The sequence below is a fragment of the Hemiscyllium ocellatum genome, chromosome 23 (genome assembly GCF_020745735.1).
Source record: "Hemiscyllium ocellatum isolate sHemOce1 chromosome 23, sHemOce1.pat.X.cur, whole genome shotgun sequence".
NCBI lineage: Eukaryota > Metazoa > Chordata > Chondrichthyes > Orectolobiformes > Hemiscylliidae > Hemiscyllium > Hemiscyllium ocellatum.
Genome location: NC_083423.1, coordinates 29,733,569 through 29,758,054, shown reverse-complemented (window position 1 = coordinate 29,758,054; position 24,486 = coordinate 29,733,569). Strand labels below are relative to the sequence as shown.

General features: G+C 40.6%; 1 protein-coding gene across 4 annotated transcripts in view; it reads left to right on the top strand.

Moving 5' to 3' along the window:
• LOC132826725 (voltage-dependent calcium channel subunit alpha-2/delta-1) overlaps window positions 1–24,486 on the top strand; it is a 668,330-nt gene that overhangs the window by 422,490 nt on the left and 221,354 nt on the right. For all 4 annotated transcript variants that reach the window (XM_060842844.1, XM_060842843.1, XM_060842845.1 and 1 more), the window contains 2 exons: window positions 18,016–18,066; window positions 18,165–18,264. In XM_060842844.1, the coding sequence (XP_060698827.1) occupies window positions 18,016–18,066; window positions 18,165–18,264 (151 nt within the window). The remainder of the gene's footprint in view (window positions 1–18,015; window positions 18,067–18,164; window positions 18,265–24,486) is intronic.

Here is a 24,486-nt window from a genome sequence, read left to right as displayed (position 1 = left end):
GACCTGCTGATTGTTCTCAGTTCAACCTTTCTACCTGTTTCCAGGTTAAAATTTAATGATATTGTGAATTAAACAGTATGAGACACAAGCCATTATGTAATTGCAGAGGAGCTATTTTTGGCACTTGATGCTTGCATGGTTTATCTAAATTTGAGGCTGTTTAAATTAAAAATTTTATTTGGTGATTTATTGCTTGGTGCCAGTTACTATTTATTTAAAATGAAAGAAAGGCAAAATAATTATCAATAAGTGGGCCTGTAGATGGTTAAGTTACAAAGATGGCCTTTAGTAATGTGCTCTTCCCGTCAGATGTGGAAGTTTAGGAAGTGTTTCCATGTTACTGATGACTATGTCTGCAGGAAGTGCTTGGTTGCAAATCCTATCAATTTACATGGAGCGGCAGCTAGAGGCAATAAGGAATTTGCAGGAGTTCGGGATGTAATGGATGGCTGTTACATAAATGTGGAAAAACTGTAGATATAGTCAGGTAGATGGGTTACCTCCCGGAAATTTAGGAGAAGTAGGCAGGTACTGTAGGAGTCAAAAGGTGTGGCGCTGGAAAAGACAACAGGTCAGGCAGTATCCGAGGAGCAGGAGAGTCGATGTTTCAGGCATAAGCCCTTCATCAGGAATGTGGGGGGGGTGGGGGGATCCAAAAGGGGCTGAGACATGAATAGGAGGGGGATGGGCTTGGGAGGAAGGTAACTTGGAAGGCAATAGGTGGATGAAAGTGGGGGATGATGGTGATAAGTCGGAGTGGAGGGTGGAGCAGATAGAGGGGAAGGAAGATGGACAGGTGGGAGAGGTTCAAGAGGGCGGTGCTGAGTTGGAGGGTTAGAACTGGGATAAGGTTACTTAAATCAGCACAACAAAAGGCTTCAAGTTATGATTTGACACTGTGAATCTGCTTTGCTGAGTTAGCTGAATTAGAGATAAAGCAGACAATGGTGTCTTCATAAAATGAATCATAAGACAGTAACTGACCACTTGAACTAACCTTGAACTGTGAGTATGAGATGATGGTGTGTGAGACAATACCATTTCCCATGAAATACCATTGGATTAACCTGCTGTCAATCATGTCACCTTATTACATGTGATTGGTCTTTCCTCATAATTAAGGCTGTACTGTCTCTTAAAAAACATATAAAAATTGCCTATTGTTCAATTTTAATTGTGCAATTTCTCCATAGAACACAGAAGCTTTTAACCTCTGTGTTGCTGGACAAATTTGCGCCAGGCTGCCTTGTTTTATCAAACTGGTAACCTTGCTTTAAACAGACCGTACTCCTAGTGATTCCTTTGACTGGTCATCTGGACCCTCCTGGGGATCCACATCTTCGAGGTAAGGGGAGTTGAGGAAACTGGTGAAATTGACATTGATGCCATGGGTTGGAGAGTCCCTAGGTGGAAGATGAAGTGTTCTTCCTCCAGGCGTTGGGTGGCTAGGTTTTGGCAGTGGAGGAGGCCCAGAACTTGCTTGTCCTTGGCGGAGTGGCAAGGGTTGGGGGGGGGGGGAGAGTTCAGCCCCAGGGCGATGGGATTGTTTAGTGTATGTGTCCCAGCGACGTTCCCTGAAACGTTCCACAAGTTGGCGTCCTGCCTTCCCAATGTACAGGAGACCGCATTGAGAGCAACAGACACAGTAGATGAGGTGTTTGGATGTACAGGAAAATCTCTGCCGGATGTGGAAGAATCCTTCGGGGCCTTGGGTGAAGGTGAGGGGGGAGGTATGAGCACAAGTTTTACACCTTTTGGGGAGCAAGGGAAGGTGCTGGGAGTGGGAGGGAAGACTAATGGGAATCATAGAGGGAATGATCTCTGTGGAATGCTGGTAGGGGTTAGGAGGGAAATGTATCTCTGGTGGTGGGGTCTGATTGTAGGTGGCAGAAATGGCGGAGGATGATGTGGTGTGTCCGGAGGTTGGTAGGGTGAAAGGTGAGGACCGGGAGTGTTCTATCCTTGTTGCGGTTGGAATGGTGGGGTTCAAACGCGGAGGTGCGGCAAGTGGAGGAGATATGCTGGAGGCCATTGTTGATCGTGGGGGAGGGGATATTGCAGTCCTTGAGGTAGGAGACCATCTGGGATGTTCTGGAGTGGAATTAATCTTCCTGGGAGCAGATGCACTGGAGGAGTTGGGAATAAGGATAGCATTTTTACAGGATAGGAGGTGGGAGGAGGTGTAGTCCAGGTAGCTGTGGGAGTCAGTGGGTTTGAAGTAGATACCTGTGTTGAGTCATCACTGGAAATGGAGATGGAGAGGTCCAGGAAGGGGAGGGAGGTGTCCGAGATGGTCCAGGTGAACTTGAGGTCAGGGTGAAGAGTGTTCGTGACACTGAAGAACAGTTCAACTTCCTCTTGGGAGCACGAGATGATGCCAGTACAGTCATCAATGTAGTGCAGGAGTCTCCTGTGACTATCCCCATCTCAAACAAGTATGCATTTTTGAAAACTGTAGGGGTGATGGACTCTCAGGGGAATGTTGCACTGACAGCTAGATTTCTGGTATCGAGACTGTCTCTAATGTAACGAGGGGTACATCAGATTCTAAATGATCAATTGTGATAGGGGACGCTCCAGTCAGAGACACAGACAGACATTTCTCTGGCTGACAAATGTCAAAATGGTGTGTTGTCTCCCTGGTGCCAGGATCAATAATATCTCAGAGAAAGCATATAATATTCTCAAAGGAGCAAAGGACCAGCAGGAAGTCATTGTACACATTGGAACTAATGACCTAGGAAGAGAAAAGGATGAGATTCAGAGGAGAGAATATAGGACATTAGGAAGGAATTTGCAAAGGAGGTCTTTGAGGGTAGTAATATCTGGGCTACTCCTGGTGCTATGAGCTAGTGAGTATAGGAACAGGAGGATAGAGCAAATGAATATGTGACTGAGGAGCTGATGCAGGGGAAAAGGATTCATATTTTTGGATCATTGGAATCTCTTCTGGGGTAGAAGTGACCTGTATAAGAAGGACAGAGTGTGCCTGACTTGGAAGGGGACTAATATACTACCGGGGAGATTTGCGAGAGCTGCTTGGGATGATTTAAACTGTAAGAGGAGTGTCGGTGAGACCCAGTGAGATCTGTCTGAGACTGGTGCATTTGGGACAAGAAGCAAGTCAAACTGTCAGGGAAGGTAGGGACAAAGCAGAGAATGAGGTAAGACTGATAACGTAAACTGCATTTATTTCAATTCAAGTGGCTTAACTGCTAAGACAGGTGAACTCAGGGCATGGTTAGAAACCTGGAACTGGGATATCATAGCAATTACAAAGGACCTCAATTATTCGGCTTTCAACTCACTGAATTTTGGATTATCTGAACAAGATCGCAAGGTCCCAACGCTTGGCTAACTATGTTATCCAGGATTCGACTAACCAAACAAAATACTCCTTGCCTGTGTCCTTTGGATAATTGAGGTTCCTTTGTACAGAGTGGCTCAGGGATGGACAGGACTGACAGTTTAATGTTCAAGGGTATACATGCAATAGGAAGGATAGAAAGGGGGGCAAAAGAGGAGAGGCAGTGGACTTGTTGTTTTGTGATAACGTTATAGCTGTACTTAGAGGGTAGTCCTGGGAATGTATTCAGAAAACTTGTTTGAGTGGAACTGAGAAATAAGAAAGGGATGATCATCTTATTGGGAGTGTATTATAGATTGCCCAATAGTCAGCAGGTAATTGAGAAACAAATTTGTAAGGAGGTCTCGGTTATCTGTCAGAGATATAGGATGGTAATGGTAGAGGATTTTGACTTTCCAAACATGGCCTGGAACTGGGTGCCGCCATTTATTTCCCCAAGTTCTCTAGCTTCCATATCCTTCTCCACAGTAACCACTGATGCAAAATACTCGTTTAGTATCTCCCCCATCTCCTGCAATTCTAAACATAGGTGGCTTTGCTGATCTTTAAATGGTCCTATTCTCTCCCTAGTTACTCTTTTGTCCTTAATGTATTTGTAGAGTCCCTTTGGATTCTTCCTTTTAACCCAATCTGGGTTCAGATAAAGAGGAATTTAAGTGTGTACAAGTAAGGTTTCTGGTTCAGTATGTGGATGTACCTACTAGAGAAGGAGCAAAACTTGACCTACCCTTGGGAGGTAAGACAAAGCAGGTGACTGAGGTGTCAGTGGGGAAACCACTTTGGGACCAGTGATCATAATTCTATTCATTTTACAATAGTGATAGAAAATGATAGACCAGATCTAAAAGTTAAATTTCTAAATTGGAGGAAGAATTTTCAAAAGTTGAATGGGGATGAATATTCAGAGGTTAAAGGACAGCTAAAAAAAAGGGAAGCTTTCAAAAATAAGATAACAACAGGAGTCCAGAGACAGGATGTTCCTTTTTAGGGTAAAGGGCAAGGCTGGTAGATGTAGGGAATGCTGGATGACTGGGAAAATTGAAGTTTTGGTTGTGAAAAAGAAGGAAGCATATGTCAGGTAAAGACAGCAGTGATTGAGTGAATTCACAGAAGATCATAAAGGCAGTGGGAGTGCACTTAAGAGGGAAGTCAGGAGGGCAAAAAGGGGACATGAGATGGCTTTAGCAAATTGGGTTAAAAGGAAGAATCCAAAGGGACTCTACAAATACATTAAGGACAAAAGAGTAACTAGGGAGAGGATAGGACCATTTAAAGATCAGCAAAGCCACCTATGTTTAGAATTGCAGGAGATGGGGGAGATACTAAATAAGTATTTTGCATCAGTGGTTACTGTGGAGAAGGATATGGAAGCTACAGAACTTGGGGAAATAAATGGCGGCATAATGAAAAATGGCCATATCGCAGAGGAGGAGGTGCTGGATATCTTAAAATGCATAAAGATGGATAAATTCTCATGACCTGATCAGGTGTACCCTAGAATTCTGTGGGAAGCTAGCGAGGAGATTGCTGGGCCTCTTGCTGAGATATTTGTATCATCGATAGCCACAGGCGAGTTGCCATAAGACTGGAGGTTGGCTACTATTTTAAAAAGGTGGTAAGGTAAATCCAGGGAATTATAGACTGGTGAGCCTGACATCGGTGGTGAGCAAGTTGTTGGAGGGAATCCTGAGGGGTGACGTTTACATGTACTTGGAAAGATGAGGACTGATTAGGGATAGTCAACATGGCTTTGTGTGTGGAAAAATGTGTCTCACTAACTTAACTGTGGTTTTTGAAGACAGAACAAAGATGAGGGCAGAGTGGTAGATATGATCTATATGCACTTCAGTAAGGCATTTAACAAGGTTCCACATGGTTGACTGGTTACAAGATTAGATCACATGGAATACAAGGAGAACTACCCGTTTGAATATCGGACTGGCTTGAACGTAGGATAGTGGATATAAGCTGCTGATGAAGAGGCGGTGCTTTGAAAGCTAGTGCTTCCAAATAAACCTGTTGGTCTATAACTTGGTGTTGTGTGATTCTTAACTTTGAATGTAGGAGACAGAGGGTGGTGGTGGAGGGTTGCTTTTCAGACTGGAGGCCTGTGACCAGCAGTATGTCACAAGGATCGGTGCTGGGTCCACTGCTTTTCATCATTTATACAAATAATTTGGATGTGAACATAGGCAGTATGGATAGTAAGTTTGCAGATGACACCAAAATTGGACGTGTAGTGGACATCAACGGAGGTTACCTCTGAGTACCATGGGATCTTGATCAGATGGGCTGATGGGTCGAGGAGTGGCAGATGGAGTTTAATTTAGATAAATATGATGTGCTGCATTTTGGAAAAACAAATCATAGCAGAATTTATATACTTAATGGTAAGACCTGGGGAGTATTGCTGAACAAAGAGAGCTTGGAGTGCAGGTTCATAGCTCCTTGAAAATGGAGTCACAGGTGGACAGAATAGTGAAGAAGGTGCTTGGTACATTTACCGTTATAGGTCAGAGCACGGGGTATATGAGTTGGGTTGTCATTTTCCGGCTGTATAGGACATTGGTTAGGCCATTATTGGAAAACATCATGCAATTCTGGTTTCTCTGCTATAGAAAGAATGTTGTGAAACTTGAAAGGGTTCAGTCAAGATTGACAAGGATGTTACCAGGGTTGGAGAGGTTGAATAGGCTGGGGTTGTTTTCCCTGGAATGTTGGAGGCTGAGGGGGGACCTTATCGAAGTTTATATATATAAAAAAAAGAGGGGCATGAATAAGGTAAATAGACAAAGTCTTTTCCCTGGGATGGAGGGGTCCAGAACTAGAGGGCATAGGTTTAGGGTGAGAAGGGAAAGACTTAAAAGAGACCTAATGGGCAACATTTTCATACAGAGGTTGGTGCATGTATGGAATGAGCTGCCAGAGGAAGTGGTGGAGGCTGGAACCATTACAACATTTAAGGAAGGGTTTAGAGGGACATGGGCTAAATGCTGGCAAATGGGGATTTCTGGTCGGCATTGACAAGTTGGACTGAAACATCTGTTTCCATGCTTTACAGGCTTATGACTCTGTAACTAAATATCAGCTAAGATGCAGCAACACAGATAGTGAATGGGGACTGAAAAGTTTGTGAGGCTTTCCTGTGTTGTTGATCCCAACATTCACCAGAATGACTGAATCCTCGATTTCGTTTTCTAACCTTGACAAAAACTCTGGCAACTAGTTGGCTGATATAATACTGGGATTCTTGAGTACAAGGGATGTGCTATGTGGTTGAGTGCTCTGCGCTCGTATGTCTGCAGTAGATTTCAGTGTCAAATTCTTCTGATTCAGAGTCATTTAACTGGAGTGGGAGTGAGGGACACTCGGATATGAAAGACAGTGGGAAAGTTTGCCTAGACTCAGTCAGGACTCTGAGTTGCAGGGCCAAAATGGGGTTAATGTGAGATGTAAGAAAAACTCAGGTGTGATTAAAAAAAAAAATAGGAGCCTGTGGAATCAGAACCCCTCTCCCAGCATGCACAATGTATTTTCTGCCTGTGAGGATAGGATGAAATCCAGCAAACCATCAGACAGTAACAAATACTACAATGGACAAACAGGCAGAAAACTAGCCATCAGGATACATGAACCATCAACTAGCCACAAAAAGGCATGACCCACTCTCACTAGTATCTTTACATAATGATGAGAAAGGACACCATTTTGACTGGGGCAACACATCTACCCTAGGTCAAGCGAAACAGAGACACGCACGGGAATTCATGGAAGCATGGTATTCCAACTGGAACTCTTTCAACAAACACATTGACTTGGATCCCTTTAGCAACTTCTGAGAAAACCAAAAGGAAATGACATCACCACAGGAAATGATGTAATCAACCCAAGGAAACCTAAGCACATAAATAAAAAGCATGCCATACCACTAGTGCTTCATCTAGAGGCTCACTGATAATGTTACCAAGTATGGTGATGAAATGTCTGAAACCGAACCTTCCAGCTCAGCGAGTAAACCTAAACCCAGAACCTCAACCTGAGCTACAAATCTTCTCAAAATTCACGAAAGATAATGGCTGCTAAAATGACAACCATAGCATTAACTGTGGTACTTTGGAGCAGGAAAATGTAATATGGAAGTTGTAATGGATTCAGTAAACCCTGGTCACTGGTATGCTTTGTAAGCAGGATCTAGAGCATCGTGTAGTACATTGCCCAGCTAACACCAGGGTGAAGGAGTTACAAATCACCTTGAAAATCATACTAACTGTAGAAAGTACACAAATAATTGTGAGCTATATCTGATTAGACTTCTAAGGAGTTGAAATTACCTTCAGCACTCTATTTTTTTAAATGACTTAGTTAATGTGCTACTGTAGAATTCTTGCATGTACTACTCTTAGAAATATGAATCAACTTAGTGTACAAAACTATTTTAAAAGAGTACATGCACACAGTGCTCACAAGTATTGCTGATAATCTCTGCCCCAAATAATCCAATCCTTTCTAATCAAAATGGAGGCATTTCAATGTTCTAGAGATTTTGTATTTGTTAAAGAAAATTGAATCTTTTAACTTGTGTGTGTATTTTTCTTAAATCTATTGATTTGCCCCTCTCATTGTCTCTTCAGTAGTCACTGTTAATCGCCACTTTAACTTATTTGAAATCCCATATTTAAATTCAAAGATAAATTGTGATCCGTCTCTGTCATAACATCACTGCACAAGTTGACATGCATGGCTTTCCTATACCCACACGAACATTTGATCAGACATTTCCACCTGGATTTTCCTTCTCTCATTTTTGGCTTTCAAGGCCATTTTCTTCAATGCCATTCTAATTGACTATTTTTCTCCTTTTTAATTTTGCTACTTTTTTAGGCCTCACAAGTACATTTCTCACAAGCTGTATTCAATACCATTTTCCTTGTTAATGAATTTTTCTGTTGAAATCTAAAGCTAATCTTTCTTTTCTCTCTTCGCTCTTTAAAACTATTCTCCTTGCCATAATTTGCAGACTTTAAAAACTCAGATTTGAGGAAATTGAAGAGGTACTTTTTGATTATATGTTAGTTTGTGTTCACATCATCTTCTGCAGTTCCTCAGCATAAAGGATAATTTTCTTACAAAATGGCTTGATGGGTACTGAGATAATAAATCCAATGTGCGCTCTGCAGATTCTGCCAAATGTGGGGTAAAGAATGCTGGAAGGCTCTGTAACATGAGATGTTTGGAGATTCATGCATTGTCCCCTCCACACATTTCAACAAAGTCTTTCAAAGTGTTCAGTGCCCTCCTGAATCGACCTTCTCCATTTTAGTTGCTCATAACCACGGTCCCCCAAGAGTTGGCAGCAATGTTTCACCTCTTCAGAAATGCTTTGAGGTTAACCATAAAGCCAAGCACCAACTCACGGAGCAATTCAGGGAACACCTGTGATCTGCACGCAATAAACAACCCCACCACTATGGCCAACCACTTCAACTCCCCCCTCGCATTTCCATAAAGGCATACAAATCCTGGGCCTCCTCCACTATCAAATCAAAGCCGCCACCCACCAACTGGAGGAAGAACACCTCATCTTCTGCCTTGGGACCTTTCAGTCACACAGCATCAACATCGACTTCATCAGTTTCCAAGTCTCCCCACCCCCACCCCCACCTCATATCCAGATCCAACCCTTAATCTCGACACTGCCCTCTTGACCTGTCCTCCCTGTCCATCTTTCTTCCCACCTATCCGCTCCACCCTCCCCACCAACTTATTACAATTATCTTCCACCTACATCTACCTATCGCTATCTCCCACCAGTCTTCCTCCCAGCTCCACCCCCACCCTCCTATTTAATTCTCATCCCCCGCCCACAGTCCTAATGAAGGACTTATGCCCGAAATGTCGACTCCCCTGCTCCTTGGATGTTTCCTGACCTGCTGTGCTTTTCCAGCACCACACTTTTCAACTCTGACTCTCCAGCATCTACAGTCCTCACTTTCTCCTGAAGTATTTCTAAAATGTCACTGGGACTAAGCCTGTGATTGAGTTCTGAACTGTACAGGTGCTTCAGGACAGTCTGAGATATGCAATCAATTCTTCCCATCTGGCAGAGCTGTTTTAAAGTAGCTAGCATCTTGATGCTAACTGTGTTGCTTTGGTTGAGGATGCCAACATAGGATCCTTTTCCCAGATTTGGAGGATCTTGCACAGGTACAGCTAGTGGGATTTTTCAAGTGCTATAAGGTGTCTGCTGTAGTCTGTTCAAATCTCTGAAGCATACAGGATTGTAGGCATCACTGCTCCCCAATAAACCATGCTTTAGACATTTTGAGATAGATGATCAAGCTTTAGTTAGTGGCCCTCAGATATTCTTTTGCTTAGTCACCAAAGGCTGATGATGATGATGAATTTATTCATCTCTGTCTGCTTTCATGAAATGGAGGCTCACGCAACTTGAAAGATTTTGTCCAAACATCCCAGTGTTGATCTAGAGTGGTGTGGGATGGTGTTTTGTTGTGGGAGCTGTTCGAAAGAGGACTTTCGGGTTCTGGATGCTTTGTGAAAGGTCTCTTTTCTTGGGTGCTTCAGAGAAGGAATGAACACTGATTCGGAGCTCAGTTTTGACTGCACACAAGCACCACCTGCACGTTGAAACTCAGTGTGGTTGGAGTGATTTTGGGTTTGGATCAAATGCAGTGTAATTTGAAGAGCTTCTCATCTGATCTGTAGGTTGTCCATTTAGCTGTGAGTAATTTGTTGGAGGTGATGTGCAATATTGTAGGAGGAGAGTTGGCAGTATGTATTGTTTGATTGTGTATTCATTGAGATAGAGTTTGTAGTGGTTCCGTTGATGAGGATCACTGTTTGCATGTTGTCACGGTGTAAGTGGAAGATGGTAACAAATTTATCTGGGCAATTGAATCTGATAAGGATACTCTGAGACGTCATGGCAAACAGATTTGAAAGCTTTTGTGTGGCTGAAAAGTCAGTTGATGCTGTTCCTTGCATTTTTCTTGAATTTACCATACAGTAAAGATGATGTGCTTCTCATGAGAACTGCATGGAAGGAGACTGTGGAAGGAGATCTTCAGCCACTGCAAGGATGCAGTTGTGGAGAGTCGTTGCAATCATCTTCCTTGTGGAAGACATCAGGGACCATTCTCTCTGGTTTCAACATCACCTCCAAAGTCAGACCCATGCTCATCTCCTGGGATATATTCATGTCCCACTGTTTCTGCTCCTTGGTGTTTTGGACCAGGCCAGACCCCAACTTTGCTCGTTGTTTTAAGCAGGTGTAAAGTGGATATTCAGGAGGGATGCAACTGGCCCAACCACTCAGTTTTAAACAAAACTTAATTTATTTATATACAAACAAAAGAAAAATGAATTTAGCATAACATGACTATTTGAAAATCCAACTGACTCTGTCACAACTTAATGATGCTGTTCCAAATACTTGGATCATTGCCATAAACACCCCCTTGGCAAATAAAAATGGTAAAATCAAGCACAGGTTCTTACAGGAGAGATGGCAGAGAGAGAGAGTGGATCAGCATGGAGCTGCTTCTTCGGCCCCCACAGCTTCTCTGGGTTTCCAGCTAAAACCTGACCAGCAGCTTCCACTAAAGCAGCTTGCTATGACCAAACTAAACCAAACCCTGAACTGAGAGAACTAGTCGCTCCCTTTTCATTCTACAACTGTTTTAAAAGAAAGACTTAAAAGCATTCTCAAGTAGATTCACCAAATATATTGGAACCTCTGACTTTGTGACCCTCTGAAAAAAAAACAAGAACAACATAACCTTGTTAAAGATGCAACATCGGCACACGTGGCCAAATCATCTACAAGCACAGCACGACACTCAATATCTACTGGAAACATCCATCTCTGTCTCCATTACCCATTTTGCTTTTATATTACTGAAAACTTTGGAAATCAAGCCTTTCGCCACTTAGAACTAGCACTCCAAATGTAAGTTCATTATTTTTATCAGTGTCTCTGTGAAGTTTCAGGGGGATAATTTTTATTCATATAATTGTAAATTGTGATTGCTAGCACTTCTTCCCTCCTATTTACTTCCATACACTAGCCTTTAGGCCATGATCCACATTCAAAAGCAAGTCTGTAAAAACAATTTGTTGTTTAAAGTAGCTCAATGTTAATGATCCTTGCAATTTTTACCAGTGTTTAAAGCTCATTTCTGCATGTCAAAAGTTTTAACTTCTGTGATGTGAAGGCTATGAACATCTTTAACTTCAAATGGAAGTTTGACAATGCAGATGGAGTTGGAGAGTCAATCTGCTTATTGAATGTTCCTTAATCATGACCAGGGACAAAGAGCCAGATAAGACATGTTTTTGCAATGTGCTCCAGTGCCTTATGTTTAATGGGTGGTGCATAGCAGAAATTACAGAAATGTTTCTCATTTATCTTTTGTGCTTTTAATCCAAGCTGTGGCATCATAACATCTGCTTCCATTTCAAAACTGATTGTTCAAAATCTAAATCCAATAACTTATGCTCTGTTTGACAAGCAGAAAGCACACTTTGATTGTTTTACCACAGCTGACTTCAGGAGAACATCATATCAAATGGGGGACTTGGATAAACTGCAGGATTGGGCTGAGAGGTGGCAAATGGAGTTCAATGCAACTAAATGTGAGGTGATGCACTTTGGGAAGAATAACAGGAAGGCAGAGTCCTAGGTTAATGGAAAGATTCTTGGTCGTGTGATTGTACGGAGGGATCTTGGAGTCCACGTTCATAGATCCCTGAAAGTTGCCACCCAGGTTGTTAGTGCTGTTAAGAAGGCATATGGTGTGTTAGGTTTCATTGGTAGAGGGATTGAGTTCTGGAGCTGCAATATCATGCTGCAACTATACAAAACACTAGTGCGGCCACACTTGGAATATTGTGTACAGTTCTGGTTGCCATATTTTGGGAAGGATGTGGAAACATTGGAAAAGGTGCAGAGGAGATTTACTAGGATGTTGTCTGATCTGGATGGAAGGCCTTATGAGGAAAGGCAGAAAGATTTGGGTCTGTTCTCATTGGGGGAAAAAAGGCTAAGAGGGGATTTGGTAGAGATATACAAGATGATCAGCGGATTAGATAGGGTAGACAGTGAAAGTATTTTTCCTAGGATGATGACGTCAGCTTGTACGAGGGGGCATAACTACAAATTGAGGGATGATAGATTTAAGACAGATGTCAGAGGCAGGTTCTTTACTCAGAGTAGTAAGGGCGTGTAATGCCCTACCTGCCAATGTCGTTAGCTCAACCACATTAGGGAGATTTAAACAATCCTTGGATAAGCACATGGATGATGACGGGATAGGGTAGGGGGACAAGCTAGAATAGTTCACAGGTCGGCGCATCGTCAAGGGTCGAAGGGACTGTTCTGCGCTGTATTGTTTTATGTTCTATGTAAATGATGGGTACATACTTATTTAATAGGTTTCAAAGGAACAGCAAAGCACATAAAAGGGCTCCTTAGTGCTGTGGCTGCTTAACGTTGAGGGAGGAAATGAAAGTGGTACAAGGAGGACACAAAGGCAAATTGAACAAAAACCAAGAACTGTTGGTGCAGGAAAACTGAAATAAACCAGTGAATGCTTCAAATATTAAAACAGGTCAAAGCTCTGCAGAGAAAGAAAGTTATAGGGTCATTGTTTCAGAATATTGGCCTATTTTCAGAGCCTTGAGATCTTGGAGATGAACTGCTTTGAAGGAGTAGAAAGAAACAATGCTCGCAAACAGCCTATTGGAGCCAGTGCTGGAGGTAAAGGTAAGAAAGGTCACTCAGCATTTGTGGAGAATTCAACTGCCAAGTGTGACACATGAATTCTGGTGTGGCATGTCAAATAGTGAGCACAGTTGGAGAGAAAAATAGTTGAAGACGACAGCTGGTCCACGAAAGACAGTCACAGCCCTGCTGTCGTGTATGTCCGACAGGATGAATCTTAAGGTTCGCAAAAGAAACTTCCCAAAATGTAACTCCCAAAAGGATAAGCTATCTACGTTCAATGTAAAGAATGGTGGGTGAAAGTGGTTTGTAAAGATGGCTGCAGGCAGATTGGAGCCGCCAATGTAGAGGATTACGTTGAGAAGTTTTCTTAACTGAGGCATACTTAGATCATGCCTTGCCAATGATGTTGCTGAGGTTTGGTCACAGAACACTGATATTACAGTGATTCTCAATAGGAAATCTAGCTGTGTTCTACCATTTGAATGTCTCTCTAAACAAGTCCTTCAAAGATGGCATCAGAAGAATGACTGGATGATCAGTGGAGAAAAGACATTCTCTAGCAAAGGCAGCATAAGAAGTGCAACTTTAGCAATCCTGTATTAGTGAGTTTTAAAGGGATGAAATTCGAGATCAGCTAAATCTAATAACATATGCCCTGCTCAAGAAGGCAGAAAGCACATTGTCTATTTTATCACAGCTACCTTCAGTGGAACATCAGATCAAGTGTTGGGTATGTCCCTATTCAATGGATTTAAAAGAAACAGCAAAGCACATAGAAAGACCACTTGGTGGGAATCGCCACTGGCGATCAAGGAAGTGCAAAAGTTAGAACATTGTTTTTCTACTTCTTAGAAAGAAGGACTGTAATGTTTAACTTTTTAACCTTAATTCATTATTTTTCTGCTTTGTACCTAAGGTTCTGTACGTAATTGGTGTTTAAGTGGTGACCTGTAAACTTTTCACTGAACATAAGAACTAGGAGCAGGAGTAGGACATCTGACTTTTCGAGCCTGCTTCGCCGTTCAATTCATGGCCTCAGCTCCACTTATCCCCACTCTCACTGTATCCCTTAATTCCTTCACTGTTTAAAAAACATCTATTTTAGCTTTAAAAGCATTTACTGTGGAAGCCTCAACTACTTCACTGGGCAGGGAATTCCATAGATTCACAATCCTCAAATCTGCTCCACCTAATCTTGAGGCTATGCTGTATTGACCTAGTTTCACCTGCCAGTGGAAACAACCTTCCATTTTATCTATCCCCTTCATAATTTTATATATTTCTATAAGATCCCCCCTCATTCTTCTAAATTCCAATGAATATAATCCCAATCTACTCAGTCTTCCCTCATAAGCCATACCCCCTCCAGAACCAACCTAATGAACCTCCTCTGCACCCTCTCTAGTGCCAATACATCCTTTTTCAAGTAAGGAGACCAAAACTGCATGCCATTTACAAGTTTGCTGAAGACACCACCATAGTCGGTTGAATCTCAGATGGCAACAAAACAGACTACAGACAGGAGGTGGAAGACCTGGTAAAATGGTGCATTGAGAACAACCTAGCTCTCAATGCTGGCAAAACCAAGGAACTCATTCATGACTTTCGATGGGCTGTTACTCATGCCCCCCTACACATTAACAGCACAGAGGTGGAACGAGTGGAGAGTGTCAAGCTCCTGGGTCATCCACAACAAGCTTTCTTGGACTGTTCATGTGGACGCACTGGTTACAAAGGTCCAACAATGTCTCTTCTTCCTCAGGCAGCTGAGAAAATTTGGCATGATGGCAAATACCCTTGCCAACTTTTATAGGTGTGCCATCGAGAGCATTCTGTCTGGATGTATCATTACCTGCTATGGCAACTGTACCATTCAAGATCAGAGACGGTTACAGAGAGTAGTGAACTTGGCCTGGACAATCACAAAGGCCAGCCTCCCATCTATAGAATCCATCTCCCAGGCCCGCTGTCAAGGAAAGGCCGCCGGCATTCTCAAAGATCCATCCCACCCTGGCAATGTTTTTTTACAACCTCTACCATTGGGGAGAAGGTACAGAAACCTGAAAATATGCACCAGCCGGTTTTGAAACAGTTTCTACCCTACTGGTGTTAGAATACTAAATGTACTCTCAAACTCTTAACATTTGCCTGTACCTGTGTTTTTGTTTTGCCGCTGTTTATTTATTACTTACTTAGCTATGCTACTTAACTCTGTGATCTGCCTGTGTTGCTCGCAAGACAAAGCTTTTCACTGTGCCTTGATAAATGTGACAATAAGTTTGATTCAATTCAATTCACCAGGAATGGCCTCACCAGCACCCTGTACAGCTGCAACATAACCTCCCTGCATTTAAACTCAATCCCTTTAACAATTCCATTTGCCTTCCTAATTACCCTAATTATCTGCAGACTAACCTTCTTTAATTCATGCACATGGATACCCAAGTCCCTCCTCTTGTCAGCATACTGCAGCATTTTACCATTCAAGCAATAGTCCTTTTTACTGTTCCTCCTACCAAAATGGATGACTTCACATTTATTAACATTGTATTCCATCTACCAGACCTTTGCCCACTCACTTAAAATATTTCTGCTCCTCTGCAAAAGTTCACTGTCCTCTGTATACTTTGCTTTGCCACACATCTTAATGTCATATGCAAACTTTGACATCCTGCATGTGGTCCCTAACTTCAAATCATCTATATAAGTTGTGAATAATTGTGGTCCCAACACTGATCCCTGAGGCATACCACTTGTTACTGTTAGCCAACCAGAATAGCACTCATTCATCGCCACTTTGTTTTGTGTTAGTCAACTAATCCTGTATCCATGCTAATACTTTACCGGTAACACCATACATCTTTATCTTATGCACAGCTTCTTGTGCAGCATCTTGTCAAAGGTCTTTTGGAAATCTAGATACACCATATCTACTGAGTCCCAGTTGTTCACCTTGTTTGTAATGTCTTTATAGAATTCTAAAAGATTAGTTAAGCATATGCTGCCCTTTTTGAACGCAGCCTGCATTTGCCCAATGGGACAATTGCTATGTAAATGCCCTGCTATTTCTTCCTTGATAATAGACTCAAGCATCTTCCACACTACAGAGGTTAAGCTAACCAGTATATAATTCCCTATCTTTTTGTCTACTGCCCTTTTTAAACCGTGGTGTCACATTTGCTCTTTTCCAATCTGCTGGAACTGCTCCAGAGTCCCTTGAAGTTTAGAAAATTACCTCAAGTGCACTTGCTATTTTTCCCACCATTTCTTTCTGTACCTTGTGATGCATTCCATCAGGGCCAGGAGACTTGTTTATCCTTAGCCCCATTAGCTTGCTCAACACTACCTCTTCCATGATAATGATAGTTTCCAGGTCCTCACCTACCTTCATCTCTTTGTCAGTTACTGGCATGTTATTCATGTCCTCCGCTGTGAAGACTGAACAAAATACCAATTCGATGCTTCGGCCAATTCATCATATCCCATGACTAAATGCCCCTTCTCATCCTCCTAAAGGACCAATGCTTACTTTTATCACTTTTCTTTATTTTCTATATTTATAGAAACCTTTGCTATCTATTATTATATTCTATGTTAGTTTTTCCTCATGTTCTATCTTACTTTTCTTTATAGCTCTTCTTGTGGCTTTCTGTTGATCTTTAAAGTTTTCCCAATCTTCTAGTTTCCTGCTGTTATTGGCCATTCTGTATACCTTCTCTTTCAACTTGATAGCTTCCCTCATGGCGGATTGCCCACATTTCTTACAGTCATTTCTTTTCACTGGCATATACTTATGCTGAGCATTTTGAAAAATTGGATTGAAAGTCCTCCACTGCTCATTAACTGTCCCATCATTCTGATGATGAAGAAGATAGTGAATCTTAGGTACTTTAATACAAACTCAATGCCTGTTCTGCTGCTAAATTGAATTCATTTCTGCAGAGAACCTGAGTAAAATTGCATACATTAATAGGTGTGATGTTTGGTTTTGATGAATTTGATAAATTTAATGAACTTGCGTTCATCAGTGAACTTACAGAAATTAATGTCTGCCTCTATTATTTACTTATGAGTGATATAAAGTAATGACAACTCTTCCAACTTCTTTGTCCTACTTTTGGGTATTGGATTGGTGGGAACAGTCTCCAACATAGCAGTTATAACAGCAAGGCAATGGGAAAGGGTGGAATTCAGCCTCTTCAAAAGTGTTACTTGTCTTAAAGTTGACTCTCTACCTATTGACTGAATGTTTAGTCTTTGAAACTCAACTTGTCAATAACTATATGAGGTAAGTACATTATTAGTGAAGTACTAAAGGAGTACAGCATTGCAACTTTCCAATGCAAATTGCCATTAAAGAACCCATTGCAATATTTGAGAAAGAGCATGAGTGTTCTTAACTGGCTATTTGCATTACTCCTATTTCTGGGACCTCGTGTGTACAAGTTAGTTACTGCAGCTGCTTATTTCCCAATAATATCTAAACTTTAAAAATAATTTAGTTGCCTGTAAATGTGGAATCATCTGTGTTTTGCAGCTCACTTATGATTTGATGTTATTGATGCCAACATGAATAAAAAGCTACATTTTGGCTCATTGTAGAATTACACAATACAAAAGGAAGCCATTTAGCCAACTGTGGCTTGTAATAGTTCTTTGAAAATTCTGTCTAATTGATCCCACTTAGAGCTATTTCTCCATTGTTATATTACATTACAGCAGCTGCCCCAGCTGTGCTTCTGCACCGTCCACAAACCTTGGCAAAACACTATGCTTGTGATATGCTATTAAAGAATAACATAATACATCCCTGAAAGACTGCAGCAGCTACACTTAAATATATTTCTGTATGGCTTCTCACATTGTGAAGTTAGTGGTGCATCACTGATTTGTTCTACTCTCTCAGGTACATTCAGGGAGCTGCTTCACCCAAGGACATGCTCATTCTTGTAGATGTGTAAGTACTGCTCAAGTCTTCAGAACATTGTAACTGTTATTTTCTCAGTAAAGAGTGAAACATTTACAATTTTTGTTGTTTTCTTTTCTACTAAAAAGGAGCGGAAGTGTGAGTGGGCTAACATTGAAACTAATTCGGACATCAGTCTCTGAGATGTTGGAAACACTATCTGATGATGACTATGTGAATGTGGTTTCTGTGAGTACTGTAACCATAACTCATTATCCATATGAAGTCCAGCAGTGTTTTTATCAGTGACTTTGTCCATGCTCCCAGTGTACCCGAAAGGTTTGTGTGTCAGAGATATAGCTTAAAGCTATCATCCTGATCCTCCAAACCTGTCTGAGCTGGTGTGGCTCCTGCTGTGAAGGCACAATTATACCACCTGTACGGCAGTTGTTATACAACAATTCAACAAAATGTGGCATCCATGAGAATAGGTGACATGCAGATGCTGGAAAGAATACGTTTGACGGGATAAATGTGTTTTTTTTTATTATTACAAACTGAAGTTTTTAAATTGAACATATTAGTCAGTACAGAATTAGAAATGCATATCAATAACTGATGTCAAATTGTGCTCTTTGGAATATCTTAATCGTATTCAGTGTGTGCATCAGCTATCAGCCCAGATTGGTTGTCTTGATTAAATAAGACATGGCTTTTAGGAGTAAAGTTTTGTGCTTTTTCAGACTAGTTTGAATCAAACTGGTGGTTTCAAATTAAATTTTTGAATGTCCTAGTTGATAAAAATGAGGATGGGTCTCACAAACCACCTCAGGGTTTGGTTGCTAGAAGGAGAATCACATGCCTTAATTCAGTTTGAGTGTCAGCATTTGTTTGGGGTGATGTTTTGGGCCTGTAGTCCAACTCTGCTTCATCGTTCATTTTATTGAAGATGATGATGGTCATCATTATTATCAGAGTTTATACAATTACATGTGTTTCTAACATAGGCAACGGTTACAAATATAAGCTTTCTTTAGAGTATGTTGTTTTCATTCCATGACATTGTCTAAGTTGAATGCTTTCAGTGTAATTTCGATAATGGGTTTTTTTTGTTAAGCAATTTACTAGTTTTTCTTTGAATATCTATTTTTAGCTAAACTAAACCATAGGTTTCCACAAGTAGAGAAGTGTAAATGTGGAACAGAAAAAAATTGATGTACAGTTATTTTATTTTTGTTCCTGTGAGTGGATGGAAGGTTATATTTTAATGATTGCTGTCATTTGGTGTCTGAAAACCTCAAGTCTGCTTCTCCCATACTATGCCATTCTTATGACTTTGCCAGATCAGAATCTGTTAGAGGCCAGATTATAGTATCTGCTCTCGTCCCAAAGTATCTCCTTTTTAAAAGGTGCAGTTATTTGACCTGCTTGGACATGTGATCACAGATCCCTAGGGCAGGTGGGACTTGAACCCAGACATTCCACCCTTGAAACATCATCCAAAGGGCCCTTTTAAGAAAGAGGTGTCGTTATTTTAATTAACCTGTTTACGATGTTATGACACACCTTTGGTGAATGTGTGACTTAAACCCTTAGAACTCAGTTCTGAAGAAGGGTCACTAGTTCCAAAACCTTTTAACACCCGTTTTCTTTCCACAGCTGCTGCCAGACCTGCTGAGTTTCTCCAGCAACTTCTGTTCTTGTTTCAGATTTCCACCATCCACAGTTTTTTTTGGCTTAATATAAAGTTGCTTTGGGTTTGCTTGTGACAACAATTCAGTTAGAATGGAAGAACTTGCATTCATTTTTCACATTCCCAGGAAAAGTTCAAAAATACTTCAATTCAACAAAATACCGTTTGAAGGGTATTCATAGTAATGTGAGGGCACAGTCAATTTTGATTCTACTAGTCCCCACAAACAACAACTGGCCAGGTAATCTATTTCCCATATTATTGGCTTTCTATTTTCTTCATTCATGATGTGGGTTCAGTGGCTAGACCAGCCTTTATTGCCCATCTTTAATTGTGTAGAGGGCAGTTAAGATTTAACTACATTGCTGTTGGTCTGGAAACATCAGATTGTTAAGGATGGCAGTTTCCTTCCTTAAACGACATTAGTGAACGAGATGAGTTTTTCCTGACAATCGGCGAATATTAAATGTTTAATTCCAGATTCTTATTGAATTCAAATTCCACCATCTGCCATGGTCGGATTTGAGCCCCTATCCCCAGAATATTACCTGGGTCTCTAGATTAACAGTCCTGCAGTAATATCACTAGTTCATCGCCTCCACTCAGTGCTGGATGATGAATGTTGGCTAGAGGAACTCCTCGCTGCTGCTTTCAATAATTCTATGGAATCTTTTACATTCACTGAGAGAATAGACAACTCCTTGGCTTAACATCTCCTTTGAAAGACAGTACCTCTGACAGTGTCAGTTTAGATAATCTGCTCAAGTCTCTGAACTGGGAATTGAATCTACAACCTTCTGACTTAGAAGCAAAAATGCTGCCACTAAGAAAAAACATCAATGAATCACCGCAAATTGATGAATTAATTGAGTGCTGGACTCCAATGGAACACTAAGTTTGTAGACAGGTGGGCAGCAGCAAGTTAATAAATTAATACAGCAGTTATTGTAGCAGTGAATTTAAAAAAGAGCAGAGGGCACCTGATAATCAATTAATAAAACAACAGATGCAAACAAATTAATTGAGAAGCAGGCTACAGTGATTTAGTAAATGCATGGACCAGGAACACACCAATGAAGCAGTAAATTAATGGAGCGTGGCGTATTAGCAGATAATTATGACCATGTAAATTAATGAAGAACTAAGCACCAACGCATTGGTGAATGATAGAAAGGTGAGTATTCCAACCAATTTGATGAATGGAGCTGTATGCACATCTCACATGCTGCCACAATCTGCAAAAGTACTCATATGTAATTGGAATAAGTGAAAACATTTCTGGATTTATAAAGAGGCAGTCAGAATTTAGGTGGAAGCTTAATATTAAGGAAGTCATTGAAGACCATTTTGGAGAGTAAATTTACTCAAGTTATTGTGAATGACTTTTATCTTTTTTTAACTTAAGCTTTCTGAAGTCCACTCAACTCCACAGGAGCATCAAGTGATAAGTGAGAAACATAATAAAGATAGGTCTTCAGAATTACTTGGAAATCCAAGATGAACATAGTAATAGGAGTAGGCCATTCAGCCCCTCGAGCCTGCTCTGCCATTCAATAAGATCATGGCTGATCTGTGGCCTGACTCCATATACCTGTCTTATGCCCATAAGTCATTTTACCCTTGTTTAATTAAACCTTGTCTGCCTCAGATTTAAATTTAACTATTGAATTAGCATTAACCACCATTTGAGGAACAGATTTTGGAATCTCCACTATTCTTTGCTTTCTAATATCTCTCCAGAATGGTCTGGCACTAATTGGATTATGCCCACTAGTTCTAGAATCTTCAACCAATGGAAATAGTTTCTTTATTTATCCTGTCTTTTCCTATTCATATCCTGAAAACCTCAATTACATCACCCCTTACCCTTCTATATTCTACTAGATAAAAGCATAATTTGTCTAATCTCTCCTCAGAATTTAACCCAGAAGTTCAGGGATCATCCTTGTAACCTTGCATTGAACGGCCTCCAGGGCCAAAGCATCCTTCCTAAGCTGTGGTGCCCAGTTCTACATGTCGTGCTCAAGTGGGGCCGAACTCGGATTTGAATAACTGCAGCGTAATGTCTGCACCTTATACTCCAGCCCTTTAGATGTGAAGGCCAGTATTCCATTGGCCTCTTGACTATTTTCTGAACCTGTTCATGGCATTTTAAAGAGCTAAGCATCTGAACTCTGAAATCTCTTTGAACATGCATACTATTTAATTTTATGACTTCTTCAAAAAAAATCCTGATCTATCCCTTTTTGATCTGAGGTGGATAACCTTACACTCACTCATATTGAAATCCATCTGCCACAGCTTTGCTCATTCACTTAATCTATCAAACACCTGTCGTAATTTTATGCTGTGTCGACACTACCTATAAGGCTGCCCATTTGAGAAAATTGTTGTAAAAATTCTAGGTTGTTCTTGACATGCTTCTTGCCCACAGGCTTTTTGAATCCTCGCTGCTTTATTTACTTTTCAATATATATTGAAATTGGATCACAAACTAAGACTCCTTGACTTAGTTTGGAGGGAAAACAAGCCTGCAATCTAAAGCTGGGAATTAGAAATCTTGTTGGGCTCTGTGTTGTCAACTTTTTCTCCATATTCCTTCTAAATTTGGTTTTGCTTTTACCTTAATCTCGGGGTCAGTCCTCTGCCTATTTCATGATATTAGTTCATTCTTCAGATATGGATGATGCAGGTGATGCATTTATTCCCTTGTATCCTGAGGACATTGACAGATTTATGATGTGCCTCTGGATTCACAGGTCGGTGAGAGTGAGTAAAGCTGTCAGATTCCTTTCCCTGAATGACATGAGTTATTAATACTTAAATCCAAAGTTGTATATTTACATATTGACAGTTCTGCTTTTATTTGTTGTAAATACCACAGTGCACTAGCCAACATGTGAATACACAATTTTGGACTTAAGTTCCAGTTGCAGTAAGCAACTATTTCATTCAATAAACTGATGGACTGAAGACCACACTTGATTGAATATTATTCTTGTTCTCTTCTCTGTAATTGTAGGCATGTTACAATCATGGCACAGAAAGCAGTGATTGTGATATCTTTTAAATATACGTTTTAATATAAAATTATTTTAATTAGAGCTTAACGTTTTTGAAAAAAAATTAAATTAGATTTCATTCATAACGATTGAGTTTCATTGAAATAACTGACAGCATGATGCAGGTTTATTGAATTATCTCATAGTAAAAGATCCCCTAGAATCACAAACATGGTTCAAGTTAGCATTCAGTTTGAAAGTGAGCTTGGGTCAGAAGCAACTGTTTTAAATTGAGAAAGTTAAGGAGAACATTAATTTCAAGGAAAAAGCATATAATGAGGCAAAAGTCAGTGATAGTCCCCGAAGACTGAGGTAAATTCAGAATTCAGCAAAAGAAGACTAACAATGTAATAAAGACAGAACATAACCTGTGACACCAAACTTGCAAGGGTCATAAAACCTTACAATGAGAGCTTCTATAAAAGGAAGAGGGAAGTTAAAGAGAACATAGGCCCTTTAGAAAATAAATCTGAGGAAGGAGACAAAAACAGGTAACTCTCGGCTAGTTAGATTAACTCTCATCATTGGGAAAATGTTAGATTCTGTTATAAGTAAAAGGAAACTAGCAGGTGTAATATATTCAGATTTCGAGAGAGTATTTGATAAGGTATTACAGGGTTAGGTTGATAAGATGACAGTCCAGAGTTTTGGTGCAGTATATGAGCAAGGATGGAGGCTTGACTAATTAATAGAAGACAGAGCATTGGGTAAAGGGGGCATTTTCAGAATAGCAACTCATAACTAGTGGAGTATCACATGGATTTATGCAGGGGCCACAGTTTTATTTGCAATGTATACTAATGAGTTGGAAGAAGAAGGTGTATGTACTGTAGCCAAGTTTATATAGGACAGTGTGAGAATGACACAAAAAGTGTGCAGAAAGATATGGGCAGCTTAAGATAGTAGGCAAAATCTTGGCAGATGAAATATAATATGGGAAAATTAGTGATTATGCACTTTGGCAGGAAGAATAGAAGAGTTGAATATTGTTGACTGCAGAAAATCTGTAGAAAGCTGCAGCACAAAGAGAAATTTGGGACGACTCATGCATAAATCACAAAAGGGTACCATCCAAGTTCAGCAAGCAGTAGGGAAGGCAAATTGAATGTTAACCTTTAATATAAATGGAATATGATATAAAAATGGAGACTACTTGCTCAAACTATGCAGAGAATTTGTGAGACCACACCGAGGATACTGTGAACAGTCTTAGTCTCCATATCTACAGAAGGACATGCTGGCATTGGAGGAAGTCCAAAGAAGATTCACTAGGTTGATCCTGAGTATGAAGGGGTTATTTTATGAAGGAACATTGAGTAGGTTGGGTCTGTACTTATTTCTGGATCAGTGGTGCTGGAAGAGCACAGCAGTTCAAGCAGCATCCAAAGTGCAGCGAAATCGACATTTTGGGCAAAAGCCTTTCATCAGGGTTTGTACTTAGTGAAATTTAGTAAAATGAGAAGACGACCCTATTGAACCATCAGATTATTAGAGGCTTGACAGGGTAGATGCGAAAATGTTGTTTCCCTTTGTGGGAGAGTCCAGGACCTGAGGGCATAATCTCAGATTAAGTGGTCACCCATTTTAGACAAAGATGAGGAGGAACGTCTTCTCTGAGTGTAGTGAATCTGTGGAATTATTTATCGTAAAGGGCTGCAGAGTCTTGTTGGTTATGATTATTTAGGCCTGAGATAGATTTTTAATCAGGAAGGGAAT